This window comes from Monodelphis domestica, chromosome 2 (genome assembly GCF_027887165.1).
Source record: "Monodelphis domestica isolate mMonDom1 chromosome 2, mMonDom1.pri, whole genome shotgun sequence".
Classification (NCBI taxonomy): Eukaryota; Metazoa; Chordata; class Mammalia; order Didelphimorphia; family Didelphidae; genus Monodelphis; species Monodelphis domestica.
Window position 1 is genome coordinate 58,271,288 of NC_077228.1, and position 24,699 is coordinate 58,295,986.

At 38.9% G+C, this 24,699-nt stretch overlaps 1 protein-coding gene across 1 annotated transcript in view; it reads left to right on the plus strand.

Annotated features, from left to right (window-relative positions):
* Nucleotides 1-12,302: 12,302 nt before the first annotated feature.
* PBX1 (PBX homeobox 1) overlaps nucleotides 12,303-24,699 on the plus strand; it is a 354,301-nt gene continuing 341,904 nt past the window's right edge. Inside the window, 2 exon segments of the mRNA XM_056815471.1 lie at nucleotides 12,303-13,208; nucleotides 16,544-16,617. Of these exon segments, the coding sequence (XP_056671449.1) occupies nucleotides 13,018-13,208; nucleotides 16,544-16,617 (265 nt within the window). The 5' untranslated portion in view covers nucleotides 12,303-13,017.

Here is a 24,699-nt window from a genome sequence, read left to right on the forward strand (position 1 = left end):
GCGCGCGCGCGCATGTGTGTGTGTGTGTGTGTGTGTGTGTGTGTGTCTTACGTATTTCTATTTTTCAGTTCTTCCTCTGGAGAAGGACATATGCAAGTCATTCTTCAAACAATATTTCTGTTGCTATATATAATGTTCTCTTGGTTCTGCTTGTTTTACTCTTCATAATTTCATGTCTTAACTTGTTAGTCATTTTTTATGGCTCAGTAGTGTTCCATCACAATCATATGCCACAACTTGTTTAGCCTTTCCCCGATTAATGGGCATTCCTTCAATTTCTAGTTCTTTTCTACCACAACTAGAGATTTTATGCATCTTTTAGAATATAGAAGTTCTTTTCTTCTTTTCCCTGATCACATTAAGAAATGAATGTAATCATTGCTAGGTCAAAAGGCATAGACAATTTTTACCTCTTTAAACATAATTCTAGATTGCTTCTCCAAAATGATTGGATCAGTTCACAATTCCACTAAAAGTGTTTGTGTCCCGATTTTTCCACATCCCTTCCAACTTTTGCCATTTTGCCAATTACTTTAGTCAATCTGATAGGTGTGAGATAATGTCTCAGAGTTGTTTTGACTTGCTATTCTTCAATCAATAATAATTTAGAGCATTTTTTCCACAGTTATTTATAGCTTTGATTCTTCATTCAAAAACTTTTTATAACTTTTGATCATTTATTATTTGGGGAATGTCTCAGATTCTTATATATTTGACACAGTTCTCTATGTATTTCAGATATGAGAACTTTATCTGAGAAATTATCTATATCAGGTATTTTAATAATGAAACAAGCCATTATCTTCAGTTTTGATTCCTGATATTGCCTGTTTTCTAATAATGGGTCTGATCAGTGAAATTTAACCTATTTTAGATTCATTAATATGGGAAATTTTAATTTTTGTCTTGCTGTGAATTTCAAAGGGAATAAATTGTGTTGGTTTATTTTTTATGTTGAGAACTATGCATATTTGTGTCAATTTTATGGGAATAAATGAACAGGAGAACTCTACATTATTAGATGGCAACCATAAAATTATATATTCTAAAGCAGGTCCCTGTTACAGAAACCACAAATCACTCTTTTGTATGTATGATTTTCATATATCTGAATGCCTGATATTTTCCTATGTGCATTTGTTTTAATATATTATTGTTTTATGGATTCCTCTCCTTTGTTCGAGTGGAACTATCAAAAACACTAAAACTTATGTAAAATTCTATTGTAGTAGTGGCTTTAAAAAAAGAAGAGCAATAGCTCATGCCTCTCAAAGCTATGAGTAGGAGAAATATTCTTAAACAAATAAGAGGTAGAGGCAATTCCAAAAAAATAACTTTGATTACCTGGGAGAAAAAATCTTAATACCAAACTCATTGGATAAAGGTTTGATATCCAAGACAAATAAAATCATATATATATATAGTTCTCAGAAAACAGTTGATTTTGGAGGGATAGGAGGAAAATAAATACACTAATGCATTGTTGATGGAGCAATGAATGAACAAGAATGATTTAGAATGCAATTTAGACACATGCAAATAACATAACTACATCTTTGATCCAGGGAATTCACTACTAAAGCTTATATCCAACAAGGGCATTGGTAAGAAGAGAGTCCCTATACACACCAAAATATTTATAGCAGCACTATTCTGTGATAACAAAGAACTGGAAACAAAGTACATGCCCATCAATTAGGGAAGAGCTAAGCAAATTTTAGTAGAGGAATATGAGAGGATACTATTGAGCTACAAGAATTGATGAATGAAGAAAAGCATTGAAAGGCAATTGGGTGTTATGGTAGAGTAGAGTGCTAGACTTAGATTGAGAAAGATCTGGATTTAAATCTAGCCTTGGGCACTTACAAGTTATGTGATCCTCATTTGTAACATGTTGACTAATAATATTTACCTCTCAGTTTTGTTGTGTAGATAAAATGAGAAGATTTGTAAAATGCTTTGTAAAACTTAAGGCACTATATAAATAGTAATTATTATTATTGTTATTATCTGATGCTGAGTGAAGTAAGCCTAGCCAAGAGAGAAAATACATAATTACTATACAACATAAATGGAAAGAATGAACACATGCACACACGAATATCAAAGGTTAACGTTGCAAAATATATTTATGCATATGTACATGTGTGATAATATATAGCTATGCTGATGTGTATATTATTATAAATATATTATATACACATAATATATATTATATATAAACATGCATAGCTTGAAAGAACTATGAGAAGACACTGCTACATCAATTCTTTGCAGAGGTATGAGGTCTATAAACTCAGTATATTATACATATATTCTTAATCTATTGATCGATTATGCTTATTTTTTCTTTTCTTGTCTCTAAAAAGTACTATATGTTATGTAATATGACTCTCTGGAAGAGAGAGAAGAAGGACGATGGGCAAAATTATGGTGCTTTAAAAAAAAAAGACGATTAAAAATTATTTCCCCCAAAAGATATTCAGATTATTCTTGCATTCATGTAACTTGGTTCAGTCAGAGAAGAAAATGCTCAAATTGTTGACATCTTTTTGTCAGTCATTTGGATGTCCAGGAGCTCTTGCATGCTTGGACAATGGATTGTGATAGACAAAACAGGTAAGAGAGTTTTGCTTAATTGAATCAACATGGTATCATTAAAATCTATCTTTGTTGAATAACTTTCTCTTGCTATAGATAAGTAAAAAAAAATATATTTTTTTTTTGGTTAGCTGTTGAATGGCCTGTGTCTCATTCTTTCCAATATGGAACCAAATCTCCCTAGAGTCTGGCCTAAGTCATGTTTAGCCCAGAACAATGAGTGTAGTCTGGGAAAATTGAAATATGATGACCTCACTGAACTGGGGCAAAGGCAGTACAAAGGAAAGGTTGGCCTTCATGTTCCTGGGCGATGTTTTAGATGATGACTTTAGAGGTGGTGGGTGTTAACTGTGAGGCACTCCCAACTCCTGGTAAATTAGAGAGTAAACTGCTCAGTGCTTTTCAGCAATAAAATATCATTATAAGTATATTCTGTGTCCTAAAGAACTGTACCTTAGACCCTCTGGCTTTGTTGGACCTTCTAGATTGGTCATTTAAGTCTCACCCAAATTGTAAATGGAAAATCCTTTCAACACTCAATCTACGTTCAAAATAGTCCAGTGAGGTTTCATTTTGGGGGAATGGAGAAAAAGGTGTTCCCTTCACTGGAAAGGGTCTCATTCTAGAGAACTAGTTGATTTCTGCCCATTCTGGCAATAGATACTTTTATAGTGTTGATGGTCATCATTGTCCAGGATCCTGTGGGGAAGCTTGCTATAAGATCGCCTGTCCCTGATTTAAAGGAGACATATTTGTGTGTAACTGGGATAAGAAATGTTCGGTTTTGTATACCTTTTTGGAAATGTCAATGCTTGTAAACCTCAAAATTTCTCAGACTTATGAATGTTAGGGGTTTCCCCCATTGGGGAATCTTCTACTTAAAAAAATTCCCTAGCAGATGGTGAGAACTCTACTTGAGTGTGGGGGCTCCTAGCTATGGGAGTGTCCCTGCTCCACCCTACTTAAGACTGCTTTAGGACAGAAAACCGGCTTGCTAAACAATGAAAGTACTTTGATCCATGCTTATGGAAGGGACAGGAAGTTCTTTGAGTCATGACTGTTTTAGAATTGATACAATGGGATACCAAGTACCTATAAAGGTGGGGCAACTTGTAAACTACTTAAACCTAAAAGGGTGATAACTTATTCAGAGGTTTTTTCTTAATGAAATTTGTCGACACAGCAGCATTTTTTTCTGACTTACTAAAGAGATTAAAACTACTCAGCTGTGAATTCAAAATGGGCGGTCCTTTAGAAACATCTACAGTGATTGGTAGATGTAAGGACTTAGGGGAGGTGACAGAGGAAATTTTGCCCTTAAAAATAAGAGCTTGGATCTCCTGCAGGAGAAGGATCTCGATTTCTGACTCTCATTCTGGAGGAGAGCTCCTTGAGGAGCTCCTCTGAGGGGCTCTGTCCCTCTGGGGTAGGAGCTCTGGAGGCTCTTGAGAGGCCCTTTGAAACAATCTCTGGCTGGAAGACTCTTTGAGGAAGGACGATGGCCTGGTGTTACTAGAATCCTTGTTTAGTCAGACCTTGTGGTGAGTGTTAAAAAACTGACTGATTTCTCTTTTAAGACTCAGGTCTAGGCCATATTGGCTTGAGGCCTTCATACTTATTCCTTTCTTACTCTCTCTCTCTTTCTTTGATTACTCATTGTATTGTTAATTAAAATCTCTATAAAACCCAATTTACTTGGGTATTTGAATAATTGGGAATATTTCCCCGGCAACCACCTTATATTTGATTTTTAAAACCCAAGACACTGTAGTGAAACATATTTTCTGAGGTCAAATTTACTCACCCTCTCTTATATCTATCACAATTTATATCTTCCACTATTTTAACTCACTACAGTTTAAGATCTCAACCATTTTAAATCTCACATGCTGCAGAAACAGAAGTCCTCTAATTGTATAAGTATATTGTTAAGCACTGAGGTAAGGATTGAGGGACCCCCAAAATGAGAAAATACAAGTCTGTAATTTTAAGATCATCTAACAATTGTGCTGAAGAAAATGGTTTTTTGTTTGTTTTTTTCATTTGAAAGTTGAGTGGCTAACTAGAACTTTGTCACATAGATTTTGTTGTGATTCTTTAGTGCAATCTGTTGAGGGAGACATTTGAAAACATAATACTCTAATTCATGCCAAAAGCCAGGTACATTTATGGAATCAGGTACAAATGGACCACTAGTACTCATTTAATTAGCTAAGAACAGGCAGGAGTACTCTATCAGGCTAAAAAGTTTCCCCACTCGTCCTCAAACTGTTACCTTTGGCTCTGTGTCTCTGTTTCTGTCACTGTCTCTCTCATCTTTCTCTCTTTCTGTCTCTGTCTCTCTTTGACTGCTTCTCTATTTCTCTCTGTATCAATCTCTCTGACTCTATCACTATCTCTCCCTCTCCTCCAGGAAGGGGCCTTTACAAAGTCCAGAGTTCTGGCCCTAGGTACACTTTCTCAACCACAGAACACATGGCTATGGCTTGCATGTCACAAATAAAGTAGCATTGAATGTATTAAATGAGAGAAGTTTCTGGCTTGTTTGTGTGCTGGAATAGATTTATTCCTTCCTTCAGCATGGAAAGATAGAGTCAGATCACAACAGTAGCAGCATCCATAATATAGAATATACAAGTAGGCAGTGGACCCAGACATGGACCCTGCAGTTATGGACAGAGGCAGCTCCCTACAGTAGTGACAATCCAGGCAAGGGTATCTTTGTGGCTAGAAGGTTCAGGAAACTTTAAGTAGGTGGAGGTAGAGGAAAATTCTACCTTACTTGGGAAAAAGACTGGTCACTCTACAGGAAGTATCATCATCTTTGCCATCCTGATGCTCCTGGTGCTACTCTTTTTTTGTTTACCTTTTTATATTGTCAGATCTACTATTAACTGCAAAGATTTGGCATCATTCACCACATGGAGCTAGCTTTCCAGAGATTCTCCTAGATTCTGTCATTCTTCAGGAAGCTGTTAAAGTGCTTGTTTTGTTTTTGTTATATTTCTATGTTAGTTTCTTTCCTCTTCTGGAAATGCTACCTATGTAATCATATTTCTTGAATATCTGAGGTCAGAGTTGACCAATTATAGTCATTTCACCAGTCATGTAAGTGAACGGTTATCTAGGGGATGAAGGATCTTACATCCAAAGGGTAAAATGGGGTAGAACTACACTAACCCTTCCCCTCATGCAAGGTAGGCTAATTTTTCCTTAAAAGGTATTGAGGCCATCATTTAGATTTGGCTGACTCAAGGTATTGAAGGTTCTGGCTGCTGACATTACTTTCTGGTCCCCTGAGTACAAGGATTACACAATATAAGGAATTCCAGGTATCCTTTCTGATTTTTGGCTGGTGGATTATGGTGAGTAACATGGGAAAAGGTACTTCCCTCTTTTGAATCAATTTGAGGTATACTCAATGCCTATCCTTGATGGATATCTTTCTCCTACTCATGACTAAAAGAATCTCCATTTGCTATTGATGCACTGTGAATGCCTCATTTTGTTCCAATATGGAACCTAAACTACCAGGGTACTGGTTTTATTCAGACCCAGCCCAGAACATCAAACTGTTTAGATATGGGAATTATTCTCAAAGAGATGACAATTGAATCCATGGATACTTATGAACTCATCAAAAGAGATGCAGTGAGTGAAGTGGGTCCAAGACAGATGACTAGAGTCAGTTGCTCAAACTGGTTCACAAGAACAGGTTGTTAAATTTTTAATGTGAGTATTTATACTTTGAAAGTCAGTCAATGCTCCCAATTAGTATTTGAGCTGTCATTTTGTTCATTGTGTAAACTTGAGATAATGATGGAGAAAATGTTGATGCAGGTTGATTTTAAAAGAGTTGTGCGTGAACATTTTTTTTTCTAGCAATCTATTTAAATATTTACCAGTACTATATCTACTATTTGGAGTAGAATGAAGGGGGTACTGAAGGACACGAATAATGATCAAGCAAAGGAGTTTGGGAAGAATTGGTCAGAGAGAAAGAAGAGAACCAAGAAAAAGCAATATCAAGAAAACCAAGAGAGGAGAGAGGATCCAGCAGAAAATGGTTTAGTGTCAAATGATGCTTCAAGGTCAAGAAACAAGATAACTGAGAAAAGTCCATTAGACTTTTGAACAATCAAACTAATCTTGGTAACTTAGAAAAGAAAAGTTCTAGTTGAGTAATGAATGAGGTTGGAAGCCAGAATGCAGGGAACTGACAAGTGAGAGGAAAGGAAGTAGAGATGAATAAGATAGCTTATTATAGTAATTTGGTAGTGTTAAGGGAAGAGTAGTTTGGAGGATAGTCGTTTGAGGGGATACTAGAATCAAATAAACTTTTTTTAAAGATTGGGGAGACCTAGATATGTGTGCAATCAGCAGTGAAGGAGCCAATAGTTAGGGAGATATTGAAGAATATCTATTCTGTTGATTCACAAAAGGATCAAATGGGAAAAAACAATTTGAAAGCTCTTTGAAGAGTATGAAATACTAACAAAATACAATATACTGGAATTTTCCTGTCTCCACAACGCATAATGGACATTTTTTTCCCCTTGAATTGGATAGATTGATTTGCCAGCAATAGAAACTAATGATTCCATGGTAGTTGCTTTTCTCATTTTCTCCCTGAATAATGGTAACAACAGCAGAGTCATTGAAATTCAATAGAATTTGTAATGGAAAGAGCACTGGACTAGGAGTCAGAATACCTGAGTTCAGGTCCCCAATCTGACTAGTTGTATGACCTTACACAAGCCAATCTATAAAATGAAAGGATAGGATTAGTATACAATGATCCTATAATGAAATAGATACACACACACACACACACACACACACACACACACACACACACACACACAGATAGTTTATCAAGTATGCTCTGGACAGGCGTTTGTCAGAGCCAGGCTGACTGTATCTCCCTTGCAGGATGCTAGGTTAGACTGAGGGGTTGGGATGTTTCCTTCCTACCTATCATAGGTTTAAGCCTTTACCAGCTATGTTCTCCTCACTGCTTGGGGACTACAGCTAGCATCCTGGTTCCATTAAACCAAGATTGGGTAGCTTTTACAAAGGAATATTTTATTCAAAAATATAGCAAGAACCAAGTACCAATATTTTTCTAATCTCTAATAGCCCATGATATAATCATTTTGGTCTATGTGGAGCATAGCCTCAAATGAGTTGAGGTCCTTCATGGCATCAATCCCAACAAAAGCATGTCTAAAAATGGCATCAGTATCAGATGAGTCATTATCTGAGCTACTCATGGGCTGGGGTTCCTAAGATCACTCCTGAATGCCACTCCTTGTCTCTTGAGGGTATTGATGTTCTATTGACTGCAAACCTGAACTCTGGCATGCCAGGTGGCTTAAAGAGGTTTTCACTAACTTCATGCCTTGGGGACATTCAAATCTGGGTATGGAATGCCAAGATGCCAAGGCACTCTCCGAGCCTTTCAGAATCATAAAGTCATAATCAAGAACATCACTTAGCTCCCTCCAGAATAATGAAGGAAAGAAGAAGTGACTGAAGATGACAGACCTTTTGGATGCCTTTGTAGCCAATCAAAGGACCTCCTTTTTATCACCTAGCTATTTGACTAGAACTAGACATTTGATCACAACTCTCCCAGAAGTCAGAAGGAGACTTGGGAACTGACATTAGAAGAACTCTGAGGAAGCATCAGACTATAATTACAATAGGATCATACATTTAGATCAGGATGGTAACTTGAAAAGGCAATATTCTCTCTCAGGGCCTGTCTAACTCTAATAATCTATGAATCTGTGAGTCTATGAACAGCTTGTATAGACAAATAATTAGCACCTGTCCAATTTACTTAAAAACCTTTGTGATTAGGCCGACTGATCTAGGATTCTATGGTTATAATGATTTCTTTGAAATCAGGACAGGGACCACATTTTATTATGTTTGAAAAGTTCTGCCATTCTTCCAGGCATGCAAATTTGAAACTTCAGAATCATTTTTTCTCTTTCTTTAAGCTAATTAATTATTCTTTCTTGTTGATTCTTTATTACTCAAATGGGTTTGTGAAATTCCATTTTAATTCCACTATTCTTGCTTATGTTTGCCCTTAATTTTTTCCCCTTACTTTCCATCATAGAATCAATATCAAGTATTGGTGCAAAGGCAAAAGAGTGGTAAGGACTAGGCAAAGGGGTTTAAGTGAATTGCACAGGGTCATACAGCTAGGAAATGTCTTAGGTCAAATTTGAACCCAGGACCTCCTATCTCTAGATCTGGTTCTTTATCCCCTGAGCCACTTAGCTGTCAACTCTTTGTCCTTAAGTGTTGCAATATCCTCCTAACTAGTTCTTTTGCCTTTGGCCTCTTTCTGGTCTATTTCATTCCACATGGCACTTCCAGACTAATAGCCTCAGATTACCCTTTTGATAGTGCTGTTCCTCTAGCCAAAAGCCATCAGAGGCTACCATCACCCTTCTTGAATGGAAAGAAAAAAGCATCTACTTAGGGGCTTTCTTCTTCTCTTCTTTACTTTCTTCTTTCCTTCTTCTCTTTAACCTCCTTCTATTCCTTCCTTCCTTCCTTCCTTCCTTCCTTCCTTCCTTCCTTCCTTCCTTCCTTCCTTCCTTCCTTCCTTCCTTCCTTCCTTCCTTCCTTCCTTCCTTCCTTCCTCTCTCCTTTTGTTATATCCTCCCTCCTACTTTATTATATACCTTCTATAATCCTTTATTAAGTACAATCATAGTTTATATGTTAGAGGGGACCTTAGAGGTCTAAGCCCCTCTTTTTGCATATGGTTTAACCAAAGACCAGAGAGGCCTGCTGGTCCACGATCATGTAGATCATACATGGTAGAATTAAGATTCAAGTCTATATAGGTCCTCTGTTTCCTGTATCTCTCAGGTTCTTCACCATAACATGTTGGGAGGGATTAAATTGTTAAATTTAGAAATAGAGGGGACCATGGAAAACTGGAGTCCCATCCTTCTGTTTTATAGATGAGGAAACTAACAGTCAGAAATATGAAGGGACTTGTCCAGGGTCACACAACTAGTAAATATATCAGTTAGGATTTAAACCTAGGTCATTCCGAAAAATAAATAGTCCAAGTATAAACTGACCATTCAGGTATTCAAAGACCTTCATTATCTGGCTTAAATCTCTCTTTCAGGTTTATGATCAACTACTCTCCTTCACATATCCTATGCTTTACTCATTGGTGACTTCTTTTTAGCCTATTGGCTTTTTCTTGGACTAATTTGCTTTCCTGAAATGTCACTTCTTCCCCGATCCAGCTATTCAATTTATCTATCCTTTAAGGTCCAGATTCAATACCACCACCTCAATGATGTGTTTTATTGACCAGAATTCCAACTGGAAATGCTCATTTCTTCCTGTCATCACCTGTATTCCCTCAGAAGTTCCTACATTTTGTAATATTCCTATTACACTTTTTAATTAATGCTTGAGAATTGTATACACATATACAGGTTATTTTCTCCTTTGAATTGTAAACCCTTCAAACACAGGGGCTTTCTGTGTCTTTGTACATTCTGTGTTATTTAACACAGTTCTTTGCAGGATAATAATTATTAATTTAAAATAAATTGAATGATTAATGGCACTTAGCTTGTTTGTTGAATGAATGAAAACAGGTAGTATAGACAATTTGGAGTCCAAAGATCTAGGTTTGAGCTAGTTGTTATACTTGAAGATGAGAAAGATCTGTGATGTTATCAAGGTAGAGAAAGTTGGCTACCAGCTAGATGGCATAGAAGGTACAATATTGGCTCTGAAGCATGAAGGATTTGAGTTTAAATCCAACTCTAACATACTTACTAGCTGTGTGACCCTGAGCAGGTCACTTAATCTTTGTCTGTCTCAGTTTCCTCCTACTGAAAATAAAAATAGCACCTACTTCTCAGTTGTTGTGAGGCTCAAATAATGTAATCTAGCTCTTAAGACATACTTGCGCTATAGTGAGGTTTAAGTGTTGAAGTTCTTAGTCAAACCTGATTTTCTTTAGACCCAGGGTAATTTTTTTAGACATTGGACTTAACTTTTTGTGTCTATGGTAAATCACATAGCTAAATATTATCAGTATGATAATTGCATTATTTGAAGGTATTCATTATGGTTTAACTTTTCAGTAGGGTTTGATTTTTAAAATAGATCATAAATCAATATACACAGATGTATGTTAATAAAATAGTTGTTACTTAATAATATGACTTTGTAATTACTAATCATTTTCATGCCCTTATGCCATTGTCCTGTCCTGTCAAGCAGCCTGTTAAGAGCTGCTCAGGAATGCCTTAATAATTACCCACTCTGCTTATCTTGCCAAACTTGTTTTGTGCTAATGAGTGGGAAGGAGACTGGGTAATGGGTTGATGCTAAGAATAACATTTTTCATCAGAAGATCTCAAAGCACCTAGCAAGTGCTACTTGGCAGAAAGTCTTATCTTTATTTGCTGATAAGGAAACTGACTCTTTAGGTGGCTAGATGACTTTCCTGTTATTCTCTCTGAAAGTTAGGGAAAGAGCCACTTAATCGGTTCTCTTTCGAATCTATAGTTGGGCTTAAAAAATACCTAAGACTTAGACTTGGAACCCTTATTTATTTCCTTACTAATACTTACTAAATATCTGATGGGGCAAAAAAAAAATCTCTGGAGCTATGAGTCAGAAGAATTTTATTCCATTCCTGGCTTCGGTATTTATCAGCTGGTTCACACTGGGCAAATTATTTTATCATTCTGCTCTTTTTCCTCATCATAAATGAATATACTAGTCACATTACTCCTCTCATGGAGATTTTGTGAGGAAAGTACTTTGTAAACCTCCAGCAGACAGTGCTACTTTTAAATGTGGGTCATAAGAGTCTAATTCCAAGAACTAATTTTCCACTGCTGGAGAGGGGAGGCAGGGATGGGGAGAAAAGCTGAATTTTTCTTTTCTTTTCTTTTCTTTTTTTTTGACACTATTCTTTTTCAAATTTGCGCTTCTTCAGCATTATTTAGTTTTATTGTCTTTAATTTACTTCTGATGCAACAAGCCCATTGTTTGTTATTGTGACTAAATCCTCAATACATTTGATTTTGTCCATCTGGATATTTAGAATCGCTATTCATTCTTTTTCTTCCTGGTCCAATGTTACCAAACTAGCGTCCTAAGTAATCCCTCTGGATTCCGAGGATGTCGAAGAAGCGAGTTTTAGAACATTATGGCTAAGGCATCATGGGGGTGGGGGACCACAACCCAGCAGAGTTCAGGGTCTTTTCCCGCTGCTTTGATCGACTTGCAGTTAAGTAAAGTCACGCACGTCCTTCCCATGTCCCTTGATGGAACCTGGAAAAACCTGCGTCTTCTCCAAGGAGGAAAAGTGGAAAGTGTCTATAATTGAATTGGAACTATCATACTAGTGGCACCTTTAAGGACCGGAGACTTGGTTGTAAGCTCAGCCTCCTTTACAGCCCACCTCTGAACTCTGATTGACAGAGTGCTGGGTGAGGAGGAGGAGAAGGAGGACGAGGAGGAGGTGATGTGTGGAAAGTAGGGAGGAGGAGGGGCTCGTCTTTTCTCAGATGGCCAATCAGGGAAGGGGGGCGGGGACGCCGTCTCCCTCCTCCCCTCCTTCTCTCCTCCTCTGCCTCCCAGCTTCCCCGCCCCCCCCTCCTGCTTTCCCTCCACCCCCTCCCTACTCCTCCTTCTCCTCCTCCTTCTCCTCCTCCTCCTCCTCTCCGGCTGTGGTTTTCTGTGTCAGTTTCAGGAGTCCTGAGCCTGAGCTAAACAAAAGCAGGAGGCAGAAGGGGCTGCTGGAGTTTGCAGAGACACGGAGAGGAAGGGAGGCTCTTTCTGCTTTGCCTGCTGCCGCTGCTGGGGGAGATCTGGCTTTTGCAACAGCCCACCCCCTTTGAGATCACTCTGGCTGGGAGTGGGGGTGGGGGGTGGCGGGGGGTGGGGGGGAAAGTTTGCATTGCAATCCCCCTGCCTTCCTCTCTTTTCTCCAGATCAATGCATATTTGCAAAAGGATTAAGCCACAGATTTAAGCTCTGAGAGCCCATTTCTGTTTTGCAAAGGAGCCGGGACTAAAAACAATCCCAAATCCAGCTCTGATTTCTTTTCACCAAGTGGGAAGGTGGTTTATTTTTCTTGCTTTTTGGAGTCAACACCCTTCCTCATCAACCCTCATCCCCACCCTCACCCTGCAACCCTTTCACGCCCCCCCCCTTCCTTTCCCTACTCCCCATCCTCCCACCATCCTCTAAAAGAGGCAAGGGGATTTTTTTTTTTGGTCTCCCCCCACCCCCTTTATTCTGAAAAGGATTTGGAGACAGCTTGAACGATAAAAAGCCTTGGTAGTTCCAAGGAACCGAGCCGAAGAGAAGAAGAGGAAACCGGGGCTGCTGTTGCCTTTCGAGATGGATGATCAGCCCAGGTTGATGCATTCCCATGCTGGGGTGGGGATGGCAGGACACCCCGGCCTGTCCCAACACTTGCAGGATGGGGCTGGAGGGACCGAGGGGGAGGGAGGGAGAAAGCAGGACATTGGAGACATTTTACAGCAAATTATGACCATCACAGACCAGAGTTTGGACGAGGCGCAGGCCAGGTGAGATTGAAGCTTTTCTTTTTCATTTCTTGGGTGGTTGTATTTGTTTGTTTATTTTTTTTTCTCCGGGGAGGGGGGCGGCGGGAACAATGGGATTTGAATCACTACAGCGCATTCTTTTTCGGCTTATTTCTTTTCGCGTTTGTGGAGCAACTACATGGCGGAGGAGTAAGATTTGCAGGAGTGTTGTTATTGAAAGTGTAATCGTCCATGCCGTGATGTGTCTGTATACATATTATATGTGTGTATGTATAGGAACACACATAAACCGAGGCACACAGATAATGTTGCCAGCTGATCACACCACGGCCCTCAGCACTTTTTACTGCCTTAAAAAAAAGTCACACACAGAAGGCAGAATTGTCAAGTTTGGAACTGCATTCCCCATCTTCCTGTGGGGTACCCCCCACATTACAGGACAACATGTCCCAAGAATACTTTTATTTGCTAAATTATAAGTTGTCTAATTCAGATCTTTTTGATTTTCTTTAATGACTCAAGGGAGGAAAAAAATTCTAATTTCCATGTTCTCTTTTCCTTCCCTTCCCCCCACGACCTCCCTTCTGTGTGTGGAACAGGGTATTTCTTTGTCAGTAGTTGTCAGCTATCCAGAGAATATTTTGCATATACTTAATGCTCTCTCGTAAGGGGGGAAAATGGGCCGTGGAAAGGAGAAAAATGGAATTTTGCTTCTAGATCTGTTGATCAGCTTTCTAAGACTCCAGGAAAAATCAATTGGGTTTTGAATTCTAATTTGGGTCAGTTTCCTAAGCTATAGTAACATAAACCAGCCATGTATGTTCCTCAAGAAAAAAAAAAGGCACAAAAATCAAGATTGCTCTTTGCTCTTCCTCCTTCAGGAGCACCTGAAGGTAGGATGCTACAAATCATAACTGAGACCGTAGTTGGATTATCTATATGTTAACTCTACGGAGCTTAAAGATATTCCTGGAGGAAATATAATGAGTAAAAGTGCAGCTTTTCAACTTAAACCAGCGCCAAGGAACTGGTATCTCTTACGCTGATATTTTAGGAAACTGGCTTTCAAAATAAAAACTGAGAATATCCAACAACCGGGACCAAAAGCTTTCCCTTCACAAATCTGGGGGGGTGGGGGGGGGAGACAAACTCTTCCCCCAAACAAAACAAGATAAAGAAGTCTAATTTCCATTTACATCTATGGGGTTGTCCAGCCTTGAAAAGGAGAGTCAATCACAGAAGTATCCCCTTTTTACTTTGAAAACCTTTTTAAAAAATAATCTGAAATCACTTAGTTATTTCCAGACTTTATTACATGATGTTTTGAGAAAGTGAGAATTTTGAAAGGATAGCACGAGAAGAAACAGCAAAAAGCAGAGATTGAATGAATTATTGTATTATTTTAGCTGTAAGCACATGCAACACGTAACTCAGAAGTAAGGGGAAGTAGAAGCTGTTGAAAAGTTGAGAAGGTTTAAAGACCCTTTTCCAAATATAAAAGGAGTAATGGGGGTGTGTGTGTGAGGTGAGGGGTGGGATGTAGTTCTTCAGAATTCACTGGTGGGTGCCTTATAATTTTATGATCTGAAGAAAAGATGGTAGGTCTGTTAAGAGTTCCCACTTGCATTTATATTCTGAGCTTGGGACAAATAGCTTCATTACATTGTTTCAGAAAAACACACATAGCAATAAAGTACTTTATTAAGTTTGAAGTGGGGAAGAAAGGAGATGAGTGGATACTATACCTCTTTCTGAGATTCCCATCATGTGTATTAGTAACTGGAAAGAAACTCATTTTGGAGTTCACCACTTTCAGTGAATTGAATGGTGCAAGAGAGCTTAGACCTGATGTTGGAATGGGGGGGGGGAATCCCCTCACCCCAATCTAATAGAATAGGCAGGGTACATAAATACCAATCCTTTAGAACTGTGCAGTTATTTTTGTTTGTATTAGGATGTGTGTATAATTTTAAAAAACCATGTAGGAATCCATGCAAAGGCTTTGCTACCTGCAGAAAGACACTCACTTCTTCTCTTCCCTTTACCCCCCACCTAGAAGAGGTTGTTGAAATTGCCACCTTTCTACTTCCTCCTTGGTTGCTCAGCCTAAAGGAGTGTCTTTAGTAAATAGTATCAATTGCGTCCAGTTTCCCTTTTTCTCTTTCATTCTTTGACGAGGGCATTTATTATTTATGGAATATGTAGAATAAGTAGTCTATGTTTTCGGTACAAAGGCATATGCTCATTTGGATACTTTCATGAGCTGACAGTGGGACTCCTGTCCAGTGAATGAATACACAGTGTGCTTCTGGGTTCTTTTTACCCTGGGAGGAAAGAGTTGATTTAATTGCATATCTATTTTTTAACTTTCAAAGGGATTAAAAATATTGCATGTGTTTGGAGTGTCAGAGGCTTCCATTATTAATCTTTACGTGTTAATTTGGGTTGGTAAACAGAAGTCCCTTAATTCATGGGCTGGGTATGTTTAGTATTTTGTTTCCACTACAAAATCCTTTTGCTCTGAGTAATTACATAGAAAAATAGAGGGGAAAAAAGGTATTGTTTTAGTCTTCAAGTTCATGCTGAGCATAAAAACAACCAAGCAGAGAACCAGTCCACAAGGCAGAATTGGTTCCTTTTTTTCCCCCCCCAATGTGTGCAAGGTCCTAATTGTAAATAATTGAATTTCAACACCTGCAAATAAGCTGTGTGTGCACAAGAGGTATAATGTGAACATAGAGAAATGAATTTATTCCCCATATGTGTGTGTTTGCCCCTGGCAATGCATTTCCATAGTCTTTAACTTGGGGACTGAAATTTTATAAATTGACAGTTCTGCTCAGAAGACCTTTCAAGCATCTTATGTTTATGAGGATGTGGGGGGAGGGGGTGTCTGCAGAATGAATTTGAACACACGGATGAATTCAATTTGGAAAGAAAAAGAAAGCTCTTAAAGCTGTGGATGTTGAATGAGAAGTGGAGCTTGGGCAGGGTTATTAACCCATGCATTTGGCTTTGCCTGTGCTAATTGCCCTCCGTAGAAGTATTGGTTTAGGAAGGCCACTTTATTGCAACTGCTTTTTAAAAACTATTCATAAACAGGCATAATTTAGGTTCATTCTGTTCTGTAGTTAAGCCCCCTCCTTTCCCTCTCTTAATTAACATGATTTCTTTTTCCGTGGTGGGACTCTGTACATTAAGTCATAAAAACAATTGGAGCATGCCACAGAGTTATGCTTAGGATATAATTTTGGCTAAACGTTTGGAATTTTTCTTTCCCCCTGTGTATTATCAGCAATTTGATCTTGAAAGTTCACCTAAAGCTGCCGTGCTATAATGTTGTTTCTTTCTTACAGGAAACACGCTTTAAACTGCCACAGAATGAAGCCTGCCTTGTTTAATGTGTTGTGCGAAATCAAAGAAAAAACAGGTAGGGATGGGATTCTAGCCTTTTAAAAAAGCGTTTTCTTTCTCTCTTTGGCCAAATGGCATCGCTAACCTTTTACCCTCTGATAGAGGCAAATCTTATTCTAGCTTAAAAAAAAAAAAAGTTGTTGGTTCCCCCCCTCACCCGCCCCCCCCCCCCCCCCCGAAATGAATGAGAGTTCTCTAGCCTCCTTTATTTCAATACTAGAATTCTGGAAGAAAGGATGTGAACAGGGCACTGCTGTTTTCCAAATTAACCCTATTTTTCAACATATAGGAAAATTCCCGACTGCCTCTAGGAAAAAAAAAAAGTACCAAATTTTCATAGAGAGTGAACATGTAGCTTTCATTCACTGTGAAGACACCTCCCCCTTCTCCTGCCCCCCCTCCCTTCAGTTTCTCTGGCTTCTTTGAAATTGGGACTAAAATATGAGTCCTGAGGGGGTGGGAAATGTATTAAAATGGCGATTCTTTTGGAAAAAAAGACATTCTGAAAGTGAAAGTCCATTTCCTGTGGAGAGCATGTTTTGATTGATGGTAAAATGTATCTTATTAAGAATGAGGGTGCTTTTAAAGTTTCCTTTCACTCCTTTCTCCTAATTAAAAGGCCCACATCAGCTGCTTACTGGGGAAAGCCAACCCAGGGTGTCTTGTCAAATGTCTCCGCAGAAACCTCAATATCGGATTAGGTGATTGGTTAGTGTAGGGTAGTATCATTTTATGGCAGGGAGATCCTTGGGTTTTTGGAGGGCATCATGACATGAGAGTACTTATTCTGTTGTTTTTCCTACTTTCTAGACCTCAGCCCGTGGACTAACGGCACTTATAGTGCATCCCAGGAGGGCATTTAAATTTTAAAAGCAACAATTAAAAAATAGCAGCCATCAATCAGAGGTGTTCTTAAACAACAGATGCTAGGGGAGGGCATTTAGCAAAATACTATTGTTTGTTTATTTCAGTCCTTTGATTTTCCAAGGTGGGCAAATGTCTACCCTGCCAGGAGCCTGGGATGGAGGAGGTGCTAGAAACCTGGGGATTGGGGGGGGGGGTCTGGGAGGGACCCAAAGGGGGGTCAGGTCTGGAAAAGAAGAGGTTCTTCTTCGACCTGACTCTCTTTAGTGCAGTGCAAAGTACCTGACATTTTATTTATTTATATATTTTTACAACAAGGAGCATAACAGTCAATAATTCATATCTAAACCATATAAGCAAGGGCATGACATGAATGAAAGTGACAATAAATATGATTGCATGCCCGCTTGATATACATTGATAGTTACACATAAAAGGGGGAGGGGGTGAAGAGAGGGAGGGCACGCAGGATAGCTTTCTTTGGAGCGCTGCAGCCCCATGCCCTTTCTTAAATAAATAAAGAAAGGCCTCAAAGTGTGAGGAACTGATTAGAAATGTGATTACTTGACTCTTGAAGTATATGTAAGATGACTCCAACCCTTTGTTGAATGTTATTTGTGCAGCCCCATAACCTAGACAAAGCACCTAAGCAGTGTCATTCAACCCGCATGAGTCCTTAAGGTTGCATTGCCAAAGTCTAACCTTATTGGGAAGCTGTTAATTACATTACTCTAGAGCCGCTCTAATAGATCATATAGACCATGGATACGGATTTCAAAGCATTTTTTTTTGGGGGGGGGGGAGAGTGGGTGGCTAACATGCCTCCAACTCTGAATTGATTTCCTGATAGTGAAGAGAAAAATCCCCAAGTTTATGTGTTGCCGGCTTTTTCTCTTCCTCTTTTTTATTTTTCATTATGTTTTCCCCGCTCTTTCCTTCTCTGTTGATATTTGCTTTGACTATTTGAGTTGTTGACATTCCCTTTCCTTAAAAGAAAATCAAAACTGGATACTACTCCCAGTTGATTTTTCCTCTGAAGACGCAGAATCAGAAAACCAGCGGCATAAAGTTGTATGTGATGAGGCTGTCTGAAAAGTGTATAGTTTTTGAAGATACTTCATTCCATTGCGGGGCAAGGATGCCAGTCAGAGCCCTTAGCCTTTACTAGTGATGAAGGTGTTTAATTCGAGGCTTCTAATTAAAGCCTGTTTTGAGATGGCAGATCAAAGTGAGACAGGGTGGCTAAAGACCCACTACAGGTATGGATTAGGTTGCTGTCTCTTTAATATTGGCTGGAATATCAAGATAGAAGAAGATACTGTATTCAGGAGAATAAAAATCTCCCAAGACATCTTTTAGGGCTGGAGTCAATTTAAAACAACAACAACAACAACAACATGATGCCTGATAAGCACATTTAGACCAGAAAAAGAGGCCCTCTGAAAATAAGGTTTATCTTTTCTTCAGGTTAAACAAAAATTAAAATAAAACTCTGAAAGAGTGTGAGCTGTGAAAGGTAGGAACTGTATTGGTCACGGTGAGTTAGCATTACTGAAGAGGGAGTAAATGTGAAGACAGATTCCAGGAAAAAGGGAATGCTCTGGGCAAAGCTAAAAATTTAGACTTTTTTTTATTTTTCTGACTTGTGTTTTGAAGGGCCAGGATGGGGAGGGTAAAGGTGCCACAGCATTGGGAAATGAGTAGACCTCAGTGGTATTGAAGGGTTTCATGGTAAGGTAGGAGTTATCTATGATGTCTTGAAAGGAACCTCTCTAATTCCAGTACGTGACTCAAGAGCTGCTGTAGACTCCCTGATGTGATGGCATATCTTTCATGGGGTTAATGTGTCGGAGAAACATAAAATGTCTGTAAAGTTGCCCAAGCGTTCTTCTCGACACAGAGATGCCGAAGCGAGCCTGTTAGCGCACTCTTCCCTTCGTTGTTTGGGGGGCCCTTATTGCCATTACTTTTACCCTCATTTTCCTTCGGGAAACATTTTGGTGCTTCCATGTTGTGGGGTGCTGGGTGGCTGGGTGTTGGGGTGTTGTCTTTTTTTTTTTTTTGATCAATCTTAAGTTTTGATGTTTGGCTTTGCCTAGGCCAAATTCTTGAACTTGGATTATTGTTAGGGGATGTACGATTGAGAAGAGCGACCAGTAGTCATGATACTGATTTACTCCTTTGTTCTATTTTTAGTTCTTTTTGTTGGAGGTTTGGGAGGTAAAGAGAAAACTCACTCACATTGACTTCTATGTCTTTTAGAACTTTGAAAAACAACAACCAGGCAGCACTGTCTAAATTATAGCTGATTGATCAGTATTTAAGACCGAAATCACTGTGGGTATATTAAAAAAAAAATTATGGGAGTCTCTTTGCTTCAGGGTGCGGGTGAGTTGTTATGATGACTTTTTTTCCCTCTTTAATAAAGATTAAAACATACTAACAAAAACATTTGGATGGCAAGCTGTTAAAAAACAAAACAAAACTCTCTGTCAGCCTGTATTTCAGCTGCATGCATTTATACTTTCGCATTGTAGAGACTCATGAGAGGGATATGGGACCATTTAATAGGACTTTTCCTTTGGTCTTAAGAACTATTCCTTGTCATTTGACATATTAGCGGTAGGATCAGGGGTAGAATTGAGGAAAAGGAGAGGGTGGGGGGAGAAGGAGAAAGCATCAAACAAATTCCATTTCTTAAAAAGACCTTGAATAATTTTTTTCCCCTGAATCTCCTGTTATTTGTCTTTGTCAAAATTGTGGAGGTTTTAAAAGTAGGAAAAACACTCAAAATTTTTTTTTGGTTGCAGTTTACTAAGCAGAATATTTATAGCTGGCAATGAATAGCTGCAATTGTTGTGAATAGTTTTTAATTTTAGAACATAATAGCTATATCTGGCACTTTGCAGCCCTTTTTCACTCTGTGCATTATCTGCATCGAAGTTAACTCAAATCAAATCATTGGAGGAGGTAAATTTTTTTTCTTCCTTAACACCCCTTTGTTCTCTTTCTTTCTTTTTCTCTCTGTGTTCAATTAACACCCCCATCAGAGAACTGTAGTGTTTTTTTAAAAAATGCCTAGTACTGTATTTCACTTCTGACACTCTCCCTTATTATTCGCGCCTGCCTTTTCTTTTTAATATAGCAATTACATTATGGGGTTTCTTCTTTTTTTTTCCCCTCTCTTTAAAGTACTGGAGAATATTGTGTGTGTGTGTGTGTGTGTGTGTGTGTGTGTGTGTGTGTGTGTGTGTGTGTAGGTGCATTGGGGATATTGTGGAAGAAAACTGTATTGCAAAGGAAATATATCTTATGGTTTTGGGGCTTGGGCAGGGGACAGAGAAATAACTCCAAATGATCTAAAGTGCTCTCTGATCAGATTCCTTCTGGGAGTCAAGGTGGCAGGAGTGAGTTTTCTGAGACACTTGTTTTTAGCAGCCAAATGCTAGCTTAGCTTTTTTTTTTCCCCTCTGTTGATGAGAAAGCTTAAAGAGGGACTATCATGTCCCTATGGATTTAAAATGTATGTGTGTCTGTAAATATATATATATATATATATATTATATATAGTTATTTTTAGAGAAGAAAGAATGGAAGTTATAAAAACAAAGTTTCACTCTCATGCTTTTTGCAAAAATGCATTTTTAATAGAAAGGTAGACTGATTAGGGAATATATTATTTATTAGAAATATAATTTTCAGCAACAGTGCTATGGCAGTGGGACGTGCTGGGGAACATGAAGTAAGACCAGTTGGTGACAGGAGATTTCTCAGTAAACCTTTCGAGCAGGGTGTCTAGATATAATGCATTTTGAGAGATGGGTTTAGCAAGGCAAAAAGAGAAAAAAAGGGCACCCACTGAAAGGATTGTAAATCTAGTTTTTGGTGTAACTCTCTTAAGGTTTGTGGTGTCAGAAGTGTCGTGGCTGTAGTCAGTGGGTGTTTGGGGAATCAGGGTATGAAGGGAGAGGCAGAGATTGAAGCTAAAATGAAAGAAGTAGGATTTGCTATGTAAGGGGTGTGTGTGTGTGTGTGTGTGTGTGTGTGTGTGTGTGTGTGTGTGTGTGTGTGTGTGTGTGATTGTCCAAGTGGGTTTGGTTTGACCATTGTGTCCCCTGTGCTCTGGGACACTGAGGGAGCCAGAGAGAGACAGGGATCCCTTCGATGAGGATGGGCATCTCCTAGTTCCAACTGAGGAGGGAGGATTATGGCTCTGGATGGGCTGAGGGTGGCATTGCCTGCTTGTATAATTACAGCTCTCTTCTGGTACTCAGGCCTTTTCTACTGCTGTTTGCTGCTGGGGCATGCCACAGCTGTGCCTCTCTATAGTCTCTGTCCTTCTTGAAGAGGGTGAACTTTATTTTTGTTTTCCAAAAAAAAAAAATCTCCAAATAAGTCAGCAGAATGAAACTCTGAACCCATTCAAATTAGGAAGATTTCATTTTTATTTCCTTATTTAAAATAGAGTACTGGTTTCTTTAAGAGACCGAGTTCTTAAAATCATTGTTAGGAAATTTTGTTTTTGATTTTAGGTTTTTACCTTTAGGTTTTATCGATTTTTAAATGGTTTCTTGCTGTGTTGAAAACTTGCTCAGGCAGGCTCTAACTTACAGCTTTAGTGTTTTAATTTTTGTTTTCAGATGTTTGTTTTTTTTAAATATCAGACTGAGAGTCTGAAGGCCAGAGTTCTGACTTGGGCTCAGCCAGTTATGTGCCATGTGTGGTTCTGTGACTCTGGCCATGATATTTCACATGTTTGAGCTCCTCAGTTCCACACAGGTCCTGTGAGGATAATCACCCCTGACATCCTCCCCCTCAGCCTACCAAGAGGGGTGTGGTGACAGTTAATGAATGCATCAATTGATAAATAAAAACTGGTAGAGAATTAATGAGATGTTTGCAAAGAGCTTTGAGTTTTCTGGACTATGTAAACAAAATATGCTATAATAAATGGCTGAAAGTAATACTATTAGGGCACGTAGCCTATTCTGTTTCACATATTGCTGCGATGTTGAACTCTTGCAGGACAGGTGGGTGCCTTTTAATTTGCAGGGATGCACTCATTTTCTTAAATTGTTTCATTAGTAGATATTAAATGGCAGTGATTCCGCTGTCTGTTCCATAGAAGATTCCCTTCAGTTTATATTTGCCCTAACTGCATCTTCTAGTTTTCCTTGATTGGTGCTGGCCTATTGCAATACTGAAAATAGACTCAGTTGGTGGGAAGGTTGTAATTAGGTCCTGAAGCTCATCTTCTGGATTACAGCAGTGGCTTGTTGAAAGTCTTCTTAACCAATACAGCTAGCTACCTCTTAATTATCCATGGTAATGAGAGATAGAAATGGACATTGATAATTCAGCAACCTCTTTTTAGTCCATGATTTGAACCATATCTTTCACTGAATCTTTTATCAGAACTGCCAAAAGAGCATCAGATCTGAGATTTACTTCCTTTTATTTCTCCTGTCCACTGTCTCCTGGAGGGGCTACTGAGCAGTGTATAAAACTGTCCAGGAGGGTGGAAGGCACTCCAGAGTGAAAGGAGGAAAGGGGTTCAAGGAGGGGAAACAAGCGTCTTACGCATTCCTCAAATGGGGCAATAACCCTTGAAAATCTAGAGCTGAATGTATTGCTAATGGTATTTTTTTCTGAGCATCTGGAAACCTACTCAGGAATTATGGATGAATCCAGGTTGAAAGTGGTCTCTCTCTGAGAACAAGAATCCACCACTGTGGAAAGGAGGAATCACATAGTAAGCCAAGATAAGGTCATCACTTGGATCCATTGTCCTGTATCCCTTAATATAAGAAAACATTAATCTGAGTCAAAGCAAAAAGCATTGGACACAGATCTGGGGGCCCTGGGGCATTATTGTGATTTCTCTTTTTTTAACCTCAGGTATCCAGTGCATTCATGCTGGGTCTCTTTTCTCTCTTTCTCCCTTTCCCCAACAAAACTTGGTTTTACAATTTGGTAAACTTATTTACACTGAAGTGTAAATGAATGATATTTTACTATGCTCTCTCTTGGGTAGTCTATTTACATTTTAATAGAGAACAAAGTCTTATAACAAAAAATAAGTCTTTAGCAAAATTTAGCAGAAAAGAGAATAGGAATTTGGGGGTCTGGGGTGGGAGGTAAACATATTGGGACACTTTCGGGGGCATGTCTGATATCCTACTTTGTGGGTTGCTGTCTACTGTGGCAGCCCTGAAATATATACATTGTGTTCCTCAGTTCTATCTCCATAACTTCTGGCTCTATCTGGGTGCTGCTGGGTCCTATCCCTGTCTCTAGGTTGTCAGTGTGAGGGAAAAGAAAAAAAAAAACAAAACAAAACAGATCCTCAACAGCAGCTTTGCTGGGAAAGTCTTTGGAACTCAAAGAAAAGAACACCAGACTGGTTGCAAAATGGGCCAATCCTCAATTTGGCATCAATTAGGCCCCCAATTTACCCTTGCACTCTGGCTGGCTCTTTAGGCTAGGACAAAGAAGTCCTGCTGTGGGAGCCTCCCTTCTCCCCAGCCTTCTCTCTCCCAACACAAAAATTTGGTCTAAGAGTTATGTGGTGGTTATAATTTTTGGAGTAATAGAAACACCTAATATTATTTCATGGTCATTATTGTTGTGTTGAGCAGTAGCACTGTACAAAACATTTGAGCTAGTGCTTGGGCATGTCTTAAACTTCTTTCTCCCTTTTTTCTACCTATCGGTTTTCTTTTCTTGATTCTTCTTCCATGTGTTGTTTTCTTGTCCTTAATGAAACCTGAGGGAGTCCTAAGAGAGGATGGGTTATTTGGGTGCAGCCATCTTGCCTGTTATGCTAAAAGACACGAACAGTCCTTGGCTTAGGTGAGAGGGCATCTAGCTTGGAGTAGTTCTGGAAAAAAAAAACAAAAAACTTTTTCATTCTTAATTGTTTCTACTTTTTCTTTTTTGCCTTACAACCCTTCTTTTTTTTTCTAGATTGTCATGTGAAAATGACTGTAATTATATTGAAATTATGGGATGTATTGTTCAGCATGGGTCTTCTAAAACCGATCTTAGGTGTGTCCCAGGCATTCCATTCCATTTAGTTGATTCTGTGATTCAAAAAAAGAATGTTTTCTCATCTCTGTTTCACGTCTGCCCACTTCTAAGCTGGAAATTGTTTTTGAAAACTGAAGTGTAGTAGAGGTTTGGGAAGCTTTGGACCTTGGTAGATAGGTTGATAGATGGCTGGATGGTTAGATAG